We start from the raw sequence: 14,449 nt of genomic DNA, 5'->3' as shown, positions 1-14,449 counted from the left end.
CCTGTATCTGTTACCAATTGATATCACTAAGAGATTCTGAGGCCTCGTATTATGGGAGTGGAAAAAGAAGCTCTCCGTATATACCCACCTGCATGCACTGAGCACTTTTACAATCTCACAGTGGGAAAACATTATATTAATTTAAATATTCCCCTAGACCAGTGAATTGTCTACCTTTGAAGTGACAGCAAATTAATTAATTAATTAATTTATTTATTTATTTATTTATTTATTTATTTATTTATTTATTTATTTATTGTGTGTGTGTATATATATACACACAGAGACTACCTACCTACTTATCTATCTATCTATCTATCTATCTATCTATCTATCTATCTATCTATCTATCTATCTATCTATCTATCTATCTTCACTACCTCATTATTAAAAGAAATAGGAATTCAGAGAAAGAGCTTCTGTAGGAGCTGACGAAACTCTTTTAGGGGCTCACCGTCCAACAAGGATGGGATCCCAACCAGGGTGCAAAACATTTGCTTCCAAAGATGCTGCCGTTCAGGTTACTTGGCTGGGCTAGAGCGTGATGGGACTCCTAGGCTGACCTAACTGCCACCACTGCTGTCCTCGGCGCAGGTATCTTGCATGTGGGACGAAATCCTCTGGCTGCGTCAGTGTGTCACCGTCTCGCAGTCATCCTGCTCCTGCATTCTGCAAACCCGCTTCAAGATGCTGCTGGCCATCTCACAGATGCAGGTAAGGGAAATGCCTCTGTGGAACGAGCTGGAGGACGGGGGATGATCTCTGGTTGTTGCCAGTGGCATACAGAAGTCACTTGTGCAGCTGGTTAGAGGCTTGCCCTGTGCCTACGGGCATAGTCAGTGGAAAGCATGTCCCTTTTTTGTCAAACGTGTCCCTTTTTTCTCCCCCGGTCTCTGCGCAGGGCCTGCTGGGCATCCAGGACCTGGGGCGGGTCTTCTTTGAGCCTATCAAAGACAAGCAGGGCAACATCTTGGTGGTGACCCTGAAGGAGGTGAAGACCAGCCAGACCTTCGAGAGCGTCCGCTGGGTTCCCCTCCCCAAGCTCCAGACAAGCCGCAAATCCGTCTCCTCTCCCGAAGAGCCCACCGCGCTGGACACGCTGCTGATGAGCATGCAGGTAGCTGGCCTGCAGTTCTCAAACATGCATCGACTCCTTTCTTACTGGGGTGGATCTCTAGCTGTGCATGGCAAAAAGAGCCCAGGTTCCCTCTCTGGTTAAAAAGGGGGCTCAGTCTTAGAAGGGCTGGAGGGGACAGTGGTCTCACTCATCCCCAGTTAGCCACATTGCCCTATGCGCTGCTATGCACAGGGCAGACCTCTGGGGTTGAAGCCGGCTTCTTGGAGCCAAGGCCTGGTGGGGAAGCTAAGCAGTGCCCTTTGGGCAACACACAACGCCCGGCATTTGCCAGACTTCTGCAGCTGTCGTGCTTCCTTTCCGTCTTTTCCCGGCCTCCGCTCCTCCTCTTGCCTGTGCTGCAGCCGCGTTCTCAGCCAGTTAGCACGTCTTTGCAAAGGCTGCCCTCCCCTGAGCGCCCGGCCTTTCCTTCTCTCCCGTTGACCTCTCTGGTCCTCTCTCTCTCTGTCTCCTTTCACTTCCTCTCACTCAGCCAAGTGTCTCGGAAACAAAAGCCACTCGGGCACCTGTACAAGGGGCTATTGAGACGGCTTATTCAAAGCCCTCGGCAGGATTAGCAAAAGGCCAGAGCGCTGAAGGGCCAGTTCAAGGCTGCCTGCGTTCCTGGGGGGCTGCAGCACCGGTCTGGCTAGCTGGCCAAACAGCCTCCTTTTGTGAGGTTTCCGGTGCCTCCCGGCCAGGCCAGTCTGCCTCCTGGGGCTTTTGGGCCTGCTGGACGCCGGAGATGAAATCGCCACATGGGGCTTTTCAATCAAGACTCAGCAACGGCTCATGGTGGCTGGCTCTGTATTTTATCCCAGCACAGTTTCGGCTTCCTCGCTCCTTGTTGCCTTAGCCCGGCTGTTGTGTTGTGTTGTGTTGTGAGTCTGGGCGGGGAGGGGAGTTGTCTTTTGCGGCAAGGTTGACAGAATCCGGAAGACGTGCCCTTTCCGTCCCGCAGGACAAGCTGGCTTACCACCAGAGGAGCAGCCAAGTTCTCCCCCCTGGTCTCTATTTGGGCTACCTGAAGCTCTGCAGCGCCGTGGACCAGATCCGAGTGCTGGTGCCCGAACGGCTGCCCAACATCCTGTGCCACGTGAAGATTCGGAGCAACCCCAATGTCTCCAGGTAGAGCTGAGTCGATCGCCGAAGGCAATCAGGATAACTTCATGACATTTAATCCCGCACCGCTTGATCCCGAGCAGCCAGGAGCTCAGAAGGACTCTGATGAAGTGTAGCTGCGGTAAAGCGAGCAGGTGTCAGAGAGAAGGAATCCCTGGGCAAAGTCTAGCTGAGAAAGTGAGGTCAAGTGGAACAAGCTCCCGGAGGAGATCAGGGCCCTGACGGAGATAAAACGGTTCCGCAGGGCCTGCAAAAGGGAGCTCTTCCGCCAGGCACTTGGTTGAGACCAGGTGACATCTACAGGGCCCCTGCTCCCTCCCAAAAATCCCCCCAGGCATTCTGCTGTGGACCTGTCCACATCGTTATACTCTGTTCCCTCTGTTGTAGTGTAATGTTATTGTTATTTTAAAAAGCTGAGTTCCATGTAGTGTTTTCTGCGTTTTATGTAAACCGCCCTGAGCCTCTGGGAAGGGTGGTATATGAATGAATGAATGAATGAATGAATGAATGAATGAATGAATGAATGAATGAATGAAATGTGTTAGACTGAGGCTGTATGCTGGCCAGCAAGCTGGAGGAACTTCCAAGTCCTCATTCTGACCTCAAGATGTGGGGATCGATCTCTGGGGCCGGCAGCATAAGGATGAGGCTTGGAGAAGTCCCCATTGCATGAGGGCTTCCGTCCTGTCACTCCAGAGAGGGCCGTGAAGTTTATGCTCCGTGTGAAGTCATTCCAAGTGAGAGTGGCTAGGCTTCACATCAGGAAAGAATAATGTGGCCCTGGGAAGCTCCAGCCTGGGATTCCCCGGCCTCTTTCCAAAACATTCGGCTTTCTCTTTTAAAAGATGGTGATGGTGGAAGCAGGGAGGGTCCTGCCTCTTCTCAATAAGACGCAAACCTGCCCCTGCGGTGCTCAGTCCGAGGAATGCCGCAGCAGTAGGATATCTTACACGAAAATTCACCACCGTTTTGGGACGAAGCAGTCAAATTCTGGGCCTTCTGTGCTGATTCCCCTCCCTATTCAATATGCCCTCTTTGAACCAAATTCCTGGGGTCAAGTCTGTGCCCTGTTGACACAGAAGCACCAAGGCCTGCTTCAAACTTTGCCGCGTCTCCTGAGCGAGAGGCCTTTTTTGCAAGCGGCAAAAACGCACAGATTGGACAAGCCGGCTGCGTGCATGCGCCCGGGTTAGATTGGCTTTTCCACCTTCTTCCTCTTCTGCCAGTTCATCTTGGTTTTTGTTTTTTTTGTCTCCTCTCCAAGGGAGGAGTGGGAGTGGCTGCAGAACCTGGCTGGGATGGAGGAGCCCGTTCCCGCTGAGCAGGATCTCGAGGCCACCCCCCAGAATCTCTTACTCCAGGAGCTCCAAGGTGCAGTCAAGGAACTGATGCAGCTGGTTAACATCCCTTTGCATGAGGTAGGTTCAGGGATGGGGGGGCACTCAGGCAGCGGGGACCGAAGGGCAACACAGACAAGCGACAGGACGCTTCTGAATTGGTGCCGGGCGACATTTTTGTCGAATTCTGCCAGCGAAGAGGCAAACTAGATAAGACGGAGGGAGGTTTGTGCGGGATGTTTTGAAGTGTTTGCGAATGCCAAGAACTTTGGGCCAAGTCAAGGCTGAGGAATGTGTACCCAGACATTTCCAGTCCCAAAATATATCCCCCAAATATCTTATTGGTACTTTCTGGTCAGCAGAAACCGTATTCAGGATTCCAAAACGCTAAATATTGTTTTCTGAAAAATCCTGCGGGTATTTGGGACTTTCTGGGGGTACTATTTTAATGTACCCAGGACTATTTTAAGGTCATTTTTAAGGGTTCCTTGACACGGAAGGGGCAGGGGAGCTGTCCCAGGCTGCCTGTCCAGTCATGACAAATCTCACGTAGCGTCCACAAGAGCTTTTAACTGGATGGGGCCAGGTTCCTCCAAACCTCACTCAGGTTTCTCCCAGCCATGCAGCAGCTGCAGGGAATGGCTTTTTAAAAATAATGGAGGGCTGAAACGGGCTTGGAACACTGCCAAAGGGGGCAAGGACAGTCGTATGATTGGCAATTTGCTTCTCTGAAGTTCCCTCCCCCTCCATAGGAAACAGTGGTGACAAGTAGGATGGAATGGGGGGGGAGTCCTTGGGCCCACAGAATTGGACCCCTGTTTGGCTGGGGGGCGCCATCCATACAACAGAAGGAACTGGATTAAAGGGTCGTGGCATTAGGAAGGTTGAGAACCAGTTCGTCTAGAAGGAAGCCATGTCTAAAAGGTTTCAGAAAGGGGGCCACTCCCTCGTAAGTGTCGGCTTTTGCAGTTCCCGCATGGGTGAAAATTCAGTGGAACCTGGTCGCTTGGGAGAGCCCAGTGTAGGATCGTTGGACAGCCTGGATCCTGCCATCGCCTCCCAAGAGCGATGGCTGAAGCAGTTGATGCTTTTTGGAGCCCGTCCTATCCGTTCCCTTCCCGTCATAACAGGCAGTGCAGATTTTGCAACACAGACGGATCAAGCGGGGGTCTCCCCCCACGCCTGACCCACGTTCGACACCCCCTCCACAACGAATCCAACCTTCTGTCATGTTTGACCCCTCTAGGCCAAAGATTTCCGTCTGTACAGTCAGGAAGTCCTGGACTTCGGAGGGCACGTCTCCTTCCTGTTGCTGCTGCCTCCCTCGGACGACGTCTGCACCGCTCCCGGACAGAACAACCCTTACACTCCGCAGTCCGGCTTCTTCACACTCCCCCTCCAGATCTTTGAGCTAGGTAAGCGTGACTGCCAGCAGACAGGGGAACATTCCTCCTGAGGGAATCAGGGCCCTCGCCCACTTCATCCCCCACTTCTGATTCTTCCACATGGGACGCTACCACCCCACCACCACCACACTGCGTTTCCTGGAAGAGCCCGAAATCGCAGAGGAGGTGGCTTGCTGGAGTTTACATTTCCTGGTGCTCTGAAACCTGCCCTGTGTGTCGGTACTCTTCATTCATGCCTTGCCTTCCTCCCCACTGGGGACCCCAAACAGCTTACGTGGTTCTCTTCCTTTTATCCGCACGGCCCTTTTAGGTCGGGCCGTCCGGCTTCGGCAGGCTGCTCCCCCTTCGACCTATCGCTTCTGCTGACCGTGACCCTTCTCTTTGCTCCCCAGTCCATTTTTTCACTTACGACCAAGAGTTCATAACTCAGTACTGCCAGGTGTCCGCCCTCTTGGAACTGGAGTCGCTTCTCTCCCAGCAGAGCCTCAGGGAGGCCTTCTCCGACGCAGAGCTGACCACCGCCAAGCAGAGGCACCAGCAAGTCCAGGACTACATGCAGGTTCGTGGGAGAGGGGGCTTTCCCAGCCGGCCTCTGGTCCTTCCGCTCCCCTGCCCCCTGCCGATTGAGGGAAGCGCGCTGATTACGTCTCTTTGCGTCCAACAGCAGATGGAGGAGATCTGGCGGGAGATGCGCTGGATGATGGACGCCCTGCAGCACGCTCGGTACAAGCAGCTCTCTTGCGGGATCCGGCTCGTGGGCTTCCTCGAGGAATCCAGCATCGCGTTGAAGGAGAAAACCCAGTCGACCTCTTCTCACTTGGACTTCCTCCCTTCGCCTACCCCGTCTCCTGAAACGAGTCGCAAGCTGAATTCGGGTGAGGGATTCCGGCAGCCGGGGCCTCTGCACCAACTCTGCTCTGAGGCAGGCCTCAGCTCTGAGATGCTACTTGCTCTCTTGGCTCCGTTTCTGTCTGTTCAGAGCGGAAGTGCATTTGCGCCTTGCTTTTGTAGACCCGAGGTTGCCAAACGGTGGCTCTCCAGCGGTCCGTGGACTACAATTGCCATGAGCCCCTGCTCTGCTTCTGCCCCACGCCACGCACAACCCTTCTGACCTCTGCCACTTTTCACTGACCTCAGCGATGGTCCATAAAGGCTTGCCACTTTTTCACATTTTACATGCAGTGGTTAACGGACATGTGGAATCTGATCCTATATGTATTCTTGTCCGACCCTGAGTGCATAGTGTGTGGCAGGGGCGTGCAAACTGTGGCTTTCCAGATGCCCATGGACTACAATTCCCATGAGCCCCTGCCAGCTGGCAGGGGCTCATGGGAATTGTAGTCCATGGGCATCTGGAAAGCCACAGTTTGCACGCCCCTGGTGTATGGAGTAGTAACCACCCCTGGATCTCTGACTCAATGCTTCAAGTACTGGCTGAGTCCCGACTTCTTTAAAGCTCAGCTGGAGCCCTCCCCATTCACCTGCTCAAAGAATACCTGGAGCTGGCAAGTTTTCTCTTGGATCCTGAGACTTGGCAACGTACGAAAGCAATTAGCAAGGCATTTTCTACTTGCCTGGAGAGTTCCCTTAGCTGGCGTACGCCGTAGACTGTCAGACAGCTGAGCCTTCTGAGGTGAGGCAAGAGACTCCGACTGACAGGAGGGACCAACAGGGACCAACCGGTCGCTGTGCTTCTCAGCCATGGGCAGGTAAACAGGTACACGGTGGAGGGACTCGGGCAGGTAGCCATGGGGAGCCCTGGAGCACCCGAAGCCCATTTTAACAGGAAGGGGGCTGGGAGGCCTCTACACCCCCCCCTCCCCAGTAACTGAAGAGCTGTCTCTAGAGCAGAGGTGGTCGAAGCGTGGCTCTCCAGATGTCAATGGACTACAATTACCATGAGCCCCTGCCAAGCTGGTAATTGTATTCCTTGGGCATCTGGAGGGCTGGCAGGGGCTCGTGGTAATTGTAGTCCATGAATATTTGGAGAGCCGGCAGGGGCTCATGGTAATTGTAGTCCGTGAACAGCTGGAGAGCTGGCAGGGGCTCATGCTTATTGTAGTCCATGGACATCAGGGGAACTGGCTGGGGTGCATAGCAATTGGAGTCCATGAATATTTGGAGAGCTGGCAGGGGCTCATGGTAATTATAGTCCAGGGACATCTGTAGAGCTAGCAGGGGCTCATGGTAATTGTAGTCCAGGGACATCTGTAGAGCTGGCAGGGGCTCATGGTAATTGTAGTCCAGGGACATCTGTAGAGTTGGCAGGGGCTCGTGGTAATTGTAGTACATTGACATCTGTAGAGCTGGCAGGGGCTCATGGTCATTGTAGTCCAGGGACATCTGGAGAGCCACCAATTGGTCAACCCTGCTCTAGGGAATGCACTAATGTAAAACTTGTGTTTCCAAACGACAGCCCGTCTCCATGCATGAAACTTCTAGATGTATATATTTTTTTAAAAACCATCCGCCTTGGAATCAGCCCCGAATCACAGAGACAAGGGGGCAGCTAACCTCGGCCGGTGGCCTGCAAGAGACCGTGAAATCCGGCCGGGTCACGTGCTTCTGGATCTAGGGAGAGGAGGAGCAGCGCTGAACATAATCCATCCTCCCATCCCCACTGGCTGACGCTTGCGGGCTGCAGCTATTCCCACAGAGAAGTGAAATCGAGCCGTCGAGGCCGTGAATATCCCTACGGCGCCACAGCCAGTCGGTCTGAGGGCCTCGAGTCAAGCCGGCCTGGCAAAGCGTCCTTCTTGAAAGGCTGGGGGAAACGAACCGAGCGAGCATCACGCAGGGGGGTGGTGCCGGGGAGGGACGGTTGAATCGGAATACGTATCATGACACTTCAGTGAAACGCTCTTATTTTACTGACCGTGGAATCAAAAAGCTGCCACGTGACAGCCATTCAAGACTCTTTTATCAATGCATTTTATTTACGGTCCTAGACCAGCCAGTAAAAGACATAAAACTGCAGACATCCAATCAAATACGAATGGATAAAAACTAAGAAACAAGAACAATTGTATATGGATCCAGTCTAAAAGTATTAGAGCAGGGGTAGTCAAACTGCGGCCCTCCAGATGTCCATGGACTACAATTCCCAGAAGCCCCTGCCAGCGAATGCTGGCAGGGGGCTCCTGGGAATTGTAGTCCATGGACATCTGGAGGGCCGCAGTTTGACTACCCCTGTATTAGAGTATAGGGTTGGTCCAGCTCTGCCTTATTTTTGGAGCTACCCGAGCCCCTTTATTAATAATTTTCATTAGGTCTTCATTCAAGAATCTTAATGCCGCTGTTTTTAAAAATTGTCCTCCAAGGAAGCCGCTTCTCCCCTTGAATGTTATCAGCCTTGGGTGTTGTTGTTTTCCCCATATTTTCTCAAACGTTTTACGCAAAGCCGCGGCTGCCGTCGCAGGATTCGTTATCTAGATTAAGCTGTCTTTCCCGCGACTGACATTTTAATAAGAAAACTGAGATCATTAACCTTAATGAGCCCCCCCAGATATCCTGACAGCGCAACGGGAGAATCTGTTGGGATTTGAGACCTGGCAATCTTGAAAATTATCTCAGGTCCCTCTTGGCACGGGCTTGCTCGGAATCTCACCCAGACCACAAACCTCCTTTCCACACGTCCTTCTCCAGAAGCGATGCGCCCCGAACCCGGCAACCCAGTAACTTTTGGTCTTCTTCCTGCAGATTCACACGGGCTATCGGATGAAGAGGGCTCGTCCGAGGTGTTTTTGGCTACGGACAGCGACTACGACTCCAGCAGGGCTCAGAGCCCCCGGGAGCTGGACCTCGTCTACCCCTCTTCAGGGCCTGAATGCTGCGGCCGAAGGAATCCCCGCCCTCTGAGGGACAGCGCCCCTGACGTCCTGCAGAGCCACGAGCTGAAGGCCGCCCCGGTCCTTACCCAGGAGCTCCGGCCTCCCCCTGAGCTCTACGACAGCGACTTTGTGCTCCCCAGCCGGCAGATCGAACTGCTGCGCATCACGGAGAAGCGTCAGGCGTACTGCGTCCGCACCAGCAGCCTGGATTTCCCGAAGCCCTTCTGCCACGGGGCTAGGAAGTCCTGCCCCGGTTCGGTCGACAGCTCTCCGACGGAAAGCAGGACTGCGGGCCGACGCAGCCCCGTCCGGTTCGGGGCGGGCTCAGCCTTCAGCCCGAAGCACGGCTGGCCCTCGGAAAGCTCCGAACCCGTCTTTCGGACACGCTCGGTCGAGTGGACTCGAACCTTCCAAGAGGTGCCTGAGCCGGGGCATGTAGCCAACCGGGGCAAGCTGCCGGGAGCCACGGCACTCTGCGTGTGCCCACAGTACGACACGGGACTCTCCGAGGAGACAAACATTAAGGTACTGCTGAAATCCTTGCCCAGCATCATCCGATGCGGTCCTGAGGAGGGGGAAGGCGGGGCTGGCAGCTGCCTTTCTCCGCATCTGAGCCTGTGACCCCTTTCCTTCCTTCAGGGGGTTTCTGCAAACTGGGTTTTGTTTACTCATGGGCATTCTCAGTATTGCTGCTTGGGGTGGGAGGGTGTCTCCGGAACTGGGGACAACGCTTCTGTTCCACATGATCTGAAGGTGCCTCAAACCAGCCGGCCCATGTAGTCTTTCTCCTTCGCTTGCGTTCTTTAAAGAACAGAATTGAGGGATGCCGTTTTTTAGGGAAACAAAACCGGCCTCTTCTTAGCAGTTCTACAAGCCGTGACACCTGCGGTCCGCGTGGCCTAGCCCGTGCTCCTTCCAAATACTCCGTACGTGAAGATGGATGACAAGCCCAGAATGAAGTTGAAACACAGTCCTTTAAAAAGTAAAACTAAACTGAGTCACCACCCTGAGACGGTCTTGATTCTGAGCGAGCTGATCCCAACCGCCCTCAGCATTTGTTTCCTGTTGTAGGAAATAGCGACCATTCCCGTAACAGGTTGATTTCAGTCCTTGGTTCTCTGGATAATACCTGAACACGTGCTGCAAATTTTTGGAGAAGCCTTCCTCCCAGTGGGTTGTGTTGCTTTTAAGGAGGCTGCCAGGATGTATAAAGAGAGTCAGATTTCCAGCCAGGTGACACTTAGGGGAAGAAATCCTTGCTATGTGGATCGGAAAGGGTTGTAATAGTGTTCCCTCAAGGTGCAGGAATACGGAGCCCCAAGAAGTAGTTGACATGGCGAAGGGGGGGGGGAGCCACATTTAACTCCACATTTTGTGAGCGGCCTTATTGGTTCAGATCACCGCACCAGGAAACCTCATGTTGACAGCTAGGAAGAATTGGTTCCGAAAATGAGCCCGTTCCCGGGAGCCCTGTGAATTTTCCCAGGGTCGGGGTGGGATGTGACCCTGCCTTGGCCTCACCTTTCTCCTTTCTTCTCTCCATTCTCCTTGCAGGACACAGGGGCATTCTCTCTGGCATGTCCTCTTGTGGCCCAGCACAGGAGAGGGAAGAGCTGTGTTCCCTTAACGGAGGAATTGAGGATGCCTGTAAAGGATTTTGGCAGGCCAAGGTCAGTGCAGACGCAGCATCCCAGCGGTGGTTTAGGGAGCCGGAAGCGGGCCATGGGATCCTCTTTCAGAACCAGGATTCTGAAAGGGAAGTCAGGAGCTCCTTCATCAGGGCTAGCAGATATCTAATAGGCCAGACTAGGGCCAATTCCGCACACAGAGTATAATGCACTTTCAATGCACATTGAAAGTGCATTATCCTCTGCGTGCAGAATGGGCCTAGAACAGAAAGAAGGGACTGGGTGCCAGAGGGGGAGTTTTCTCTGAGAGCAGGAGGAAGCGTACGGTCCCTAGACTATAGTTGCATGCTCTGTTTCTGCCTCCTTGCAAGAGAGGCAGCTTTGGGGTTAATTAGGCGAAATGATTAATTAGCAAGGAAGCCAGGGGACTTGGGAGATTTTCCTCCAAAGCCCCCGAGAGTGGCAATCCCGTCTCACACATCATCACTTTGTGTTACTTAACCCATGGAAAAGATTTAGCATTTGTGATCGTTGCCAAAGCCAAGCGGCGAAACACACTGACCCAGGGATGGGTTTTTGCAGAACTGCATCCCTGGGCAGGCAGATAAACATGGCTTCTGAAATCAACAAGCAAGGAAAGGAAGGAGCCCGAAACGGCCTGATCGATTGCGTGCCGGAGGGACTGGGGCTCAGTCGGAGAGAGCCTGCTTGGCACGCAGGAAGTCCCAGGTTCGATCCTTGGCACCTCCAGGTCCAAAGAGTGGGCAGTAGAGACCCGGGATAGCTGCGGCCAGTCTTGAGCAATCAAAACTGGCCTTGACGCATCAGTGGACCAATTCAGTGCATCGGATTCATGTGCGACACTAAGACAAGGCTGGCCAAACCGGGGCTCTCCAGATGTCCACAGATTTTGGAAATTCTGGGTAGTTATATAGTGGGGGGGTAGCTTATTTGGGTCTGTGTGTCCCCCCCCCGCCCCCATTTTGTGCATTCCTCTTTATCTGACACACCTTTGCCTTCGCACAGCTGCACGTCACCCACAAGATGACGGCAGAAGAGGTGGTGAAGCTGGCGGTGGAGGAGGTGAACGGGCTCTCGCGCAACGTCCTGGGAGACGCCGACGCTTTCTGCTACGCCGACGAGCAGCTGAGCCACTTTGGACTGGTGTTCGTGGCCGATGGCGTGGAGCAGTGGCTGCCCAAGGACTTCCTTCCCCTCTCGCTGCAGAAGGCTTGGCCCGACGGGAGGTTCTACGTCCGGATCAGAGAGACATCTCCCCTCCTCTTTCAGTACGGGCCAGCAACAACCGTATGAGGGGAGGGGAAGGGGAAGGGGAGACAGTGAGGAAGAGCTAACTTCCGGCGAGCGGGCGGCTCATCACCAATCTTCCTTCCCGAAAAAACACTCCGGGCCAGAGACCACGGGCCAAAACAGGAGCACCCTTGGGCAGTGTGTTGCTTTTGTGTGAGTGTGCGTGTGGGTGTGTTTGTTTCAACCAAAGAGATAGCGAGACTGGGGCGTTACGGCTGCTCGGCGTGCGGGTTGGGCACAGGGGCCTTCTGGGGAGCGGGATGAACCTTTGCAAAGACTTTCAGAAGGGAGAAAAGCTGGTGGGGAATGACGAAGCAATATGACATCACATTTTCCCCCGTTAGCGAGAGGGGACGCGCAGCTGTCTGCTACGATTTCGGCCAAGGCGGGCCCCGAAGTTTGGGGCAGCTGGGGAGGAGGGTGAGCTCACAAAATTGCCACGTCCTGTTCCCTGTTCTTGTTTCACTGTCACTGGAGCAAGGGAAAATGGCCCATGATTCTTCGAACGTGCCCGTTTTTTCGGTTTTTTGCATCAAAAGTGCACAACGCGCAAAGAACCGCAAGGGATGTTCAAATGGAAGGAGGACAGGAAGTCCTGTCTCTCTTCCCAGTATGGAAGTCGCACTCTGCATCTGGAACAGAACCTCCTCCTCGTAGGAGGAGAAGATCTCTCTCTCTCCTGTCAGCAGGTGGAAGAGCGACTAGCTTTCGGAGGCCGGCCTTGCGTTGGTCGCCAGAAGGCAGAGCTCCTGAGAACATTTAAGACCTCCTTACGCTTCTTCCCCTTCTGCTTCTCCCCCCAGCCTTTGGTCTCCTGCTTCCACTTCCCCGAGGGAGGGATCTGAAAGGGGACACAGAAAAAAGCTGGGGGAACGTCCCTAGGACTGGCACCAGGAAGGTTATCAACTTCTCCTGAGGAAACCAGCCTGTGCAGAGAAACATTTCTTTCCTTCTTGCAGTGGGCATTGGGGAGCAAAGCAATCATAGCAGCCTGGCAAACCGTTCCACTGAGGTTGCTTTTATCCGTCTCGTCTTCCTTTTACCAGATCTTGCTGTCTACTCTGTGAGGGTAGAGAAAAATGGCACATAAGAACCAACTCTTCTTCTTCCTCTTCTTCTTCTTCTTCCTCTTCTTCTTCCTCTTCTTCCTCTTCTTCTTCTTCTTCTTCCTCTTCCTTGTCTTCTTCCTTGTCTTCTTCTTCCTCTTCTTGCTCTTCCTCTTCTTCTTCCTCTTCTTCTTCTTCGTCTTCTTCTTCCTCTTCTTCTTCCTCTTCTTCTTCTTCTTCTTCTTCTTCTTCTTCTTCTTCCTCTTCTTCTTCTTCCTCTTCCTTGTCTTCTTCTTCTTCTTCTTCCTCTTCTTCTTCTTCCTCTTCTTGCTCTTCCTCTTCTTCCTCTTCTTCTTCTTCCTCTTCTTCTTCCCCTTCTTCCTCTTCTTCTTCAATAGGGTGCTGTAGTTTCTCTCTACAAAACGTTCTATCAGAAGTAGTCTTCAGCAATCAGCCTTATATTGTAAGACGTATATCTTGCACGTCCAAATTCTCCAGTAACATAACCTAGAGGACAGATACCTTGGTGGACAACTAATTCTAGTAGACCCCACCGTTCTCCACTGCATTAACTGTTAAACTGGGACTTAGTGCTCCAGCCTTTGAACATTTAGGCGTCCTCTGAAGTAAATCCCTCTTGAGACAATGTTCATGTTTACAGATTTGGAAACGTTGATGGAACGAAGAGTAGGAAACGCGTCTCCCGTTAGGAGTTTATCAGGTTTTTTCTTTCCTCTCTCGGTTGTTTTTCTGTTTCCGTGCTCGTGATTGGTTGCCCTTGTACATCCGGTAAGCATGAAGTTTTGTTACGCCACCTGGTCTCTTTGTCAGCCACAACTTTTTATCAGAACTGTGGTCCATGGTAAAGATGTCCGCGCTGCCGGAAACGGCCCCATCCTTCCTCCTCATGCCACAACGCCCTTTTCGGTGAACACCTCTACCCTCCCGTGTCACAAAGACGACTGTTCTGAGCTTAAATTCTGGGTTTCAAAGGGTGTTGTTGTCTCTTGAAAAAGTTTTCAGCTCGTGGACAAACAAAAAACTTTCCAGAAACAGTGTTGGTTGGCTGTATTTCACTCCCGACTAAACGGTTCAGGGAGAGGGAGCCGAATTGCGTTTCGCCGTGTTGGAATTCAGGGCGGAAAGATCGGGACGTGAAAAGGACCGTAAAAGTGGAGCGAACCTTTTGGGCTTCCTTTCCCTGAGCAAGATGAGTGAACATTTATATAAAAATGAGCTCAGCTCCGTAAGGGGAGCTCTCTTTGTGTGCGTGAGCGTGCGTGCGCGTGTGTGTGTATATATATATATAAATAACATTGATTGTATCCCCTTTAATTGCTTGAGTTTTCTTTATTCGTAGTTCAGGCTTCAGTCCTGAAAAGCTCAGCCGGAAGGTTTTCTCTGTGCCGAACTCCCTGCCGGATTGGTGCCATCGTGTCTGCGCAAGCTGCCGTTTTGGGGGTGGCCCGAAGGCGCCTGCGTTTAAGTGTTCTTTTTAAATAGCATCGCTGACTGAATCCAATAACACTTTATTGCAGCACAGAAAAGAGCGGCCCACAGCTCCCCGGTATGCCCCTGCCGTCACCAAGGCGCATCAGCTGTGCCGAGCTGCTGTCTCCAAAATAGCTTTGATTGTGACTGGAGCCGCACCCTTC

General features: G+C 52.8%; 1 protein-coding gene across 25 annotated transcripts in view; it reads left to right on the top strand.

The window, feature by feature from the left end:
* The window catches only part of LOC143827135 (ankyrin repeat and fibronectin type-III domain-containing protein 1-like), a 258,996-nt gene extending 244,864 nt beyond the window's left edge, over positions 1–14,132 (top strand). For 23 of the 25 annotated variants that reach the window (XM_077316429.1, XM_077316438.1, XM_077316424.1 and 20 more), the window contains 9 exons: positions 595–714; positions 902–1,117; positions 2,076–2,242; positions 3,501–3,654; positions 4,820–4,988; positions 5,372–5,538; positions 5,644–5,854; positions 8,679–9,334; positions 11,464–14,131. In XM_077316429.1, coding sequence (XP_077172544.1) covers positions 595–714; positions 902–1,117; positions 2,076–2,242; positions 3,501–3,654; positions 4,820–4,988; positions 5,372–5,538; positions 5,644–5,854; positions 8,679–9,334; positions 11,464–11,751 — 2,148 coding nt within the window. In that variant the 3' untranslated portion in view covers positions 11,752–14,131. Of the gene's footprint in view, positions 1–594; positions 715–901; positions 1,118–2,075; positions 2,243–3,500; positions 3,655–4,819; positions 4,989–5,371; positions 5,539–5,643; positions 5,855–8,678; positions 9,335–10,363; positions 10,480–11,463 lie in introns of all 25 variants that reach the window. The other 2 variants (XM_077316437.1, XM_077316436.1) reach the window with 2 other exon arrangements.
* Positions 14,133–14,449: the final 317 nt, after the last annotated feature.

The sequence above is a fragment of the Paroedura picta genome, chromosome 17 (assembly GCF_049243985.1).
Source record: "Paroedura picta isolate Pp20150507F chromosome 17, Ppicta_v3.0, whole genome shotgun sequence".
Lineage (NCBI taxonomy): Eukaryota > Metazoa > Chordata > Lepidosauria > Squamata > Gekkonidae > Paroedura > Paroedura picta.
This window is presented reverse-complemented; position numbering and strand designations above follow the sequence as displayed.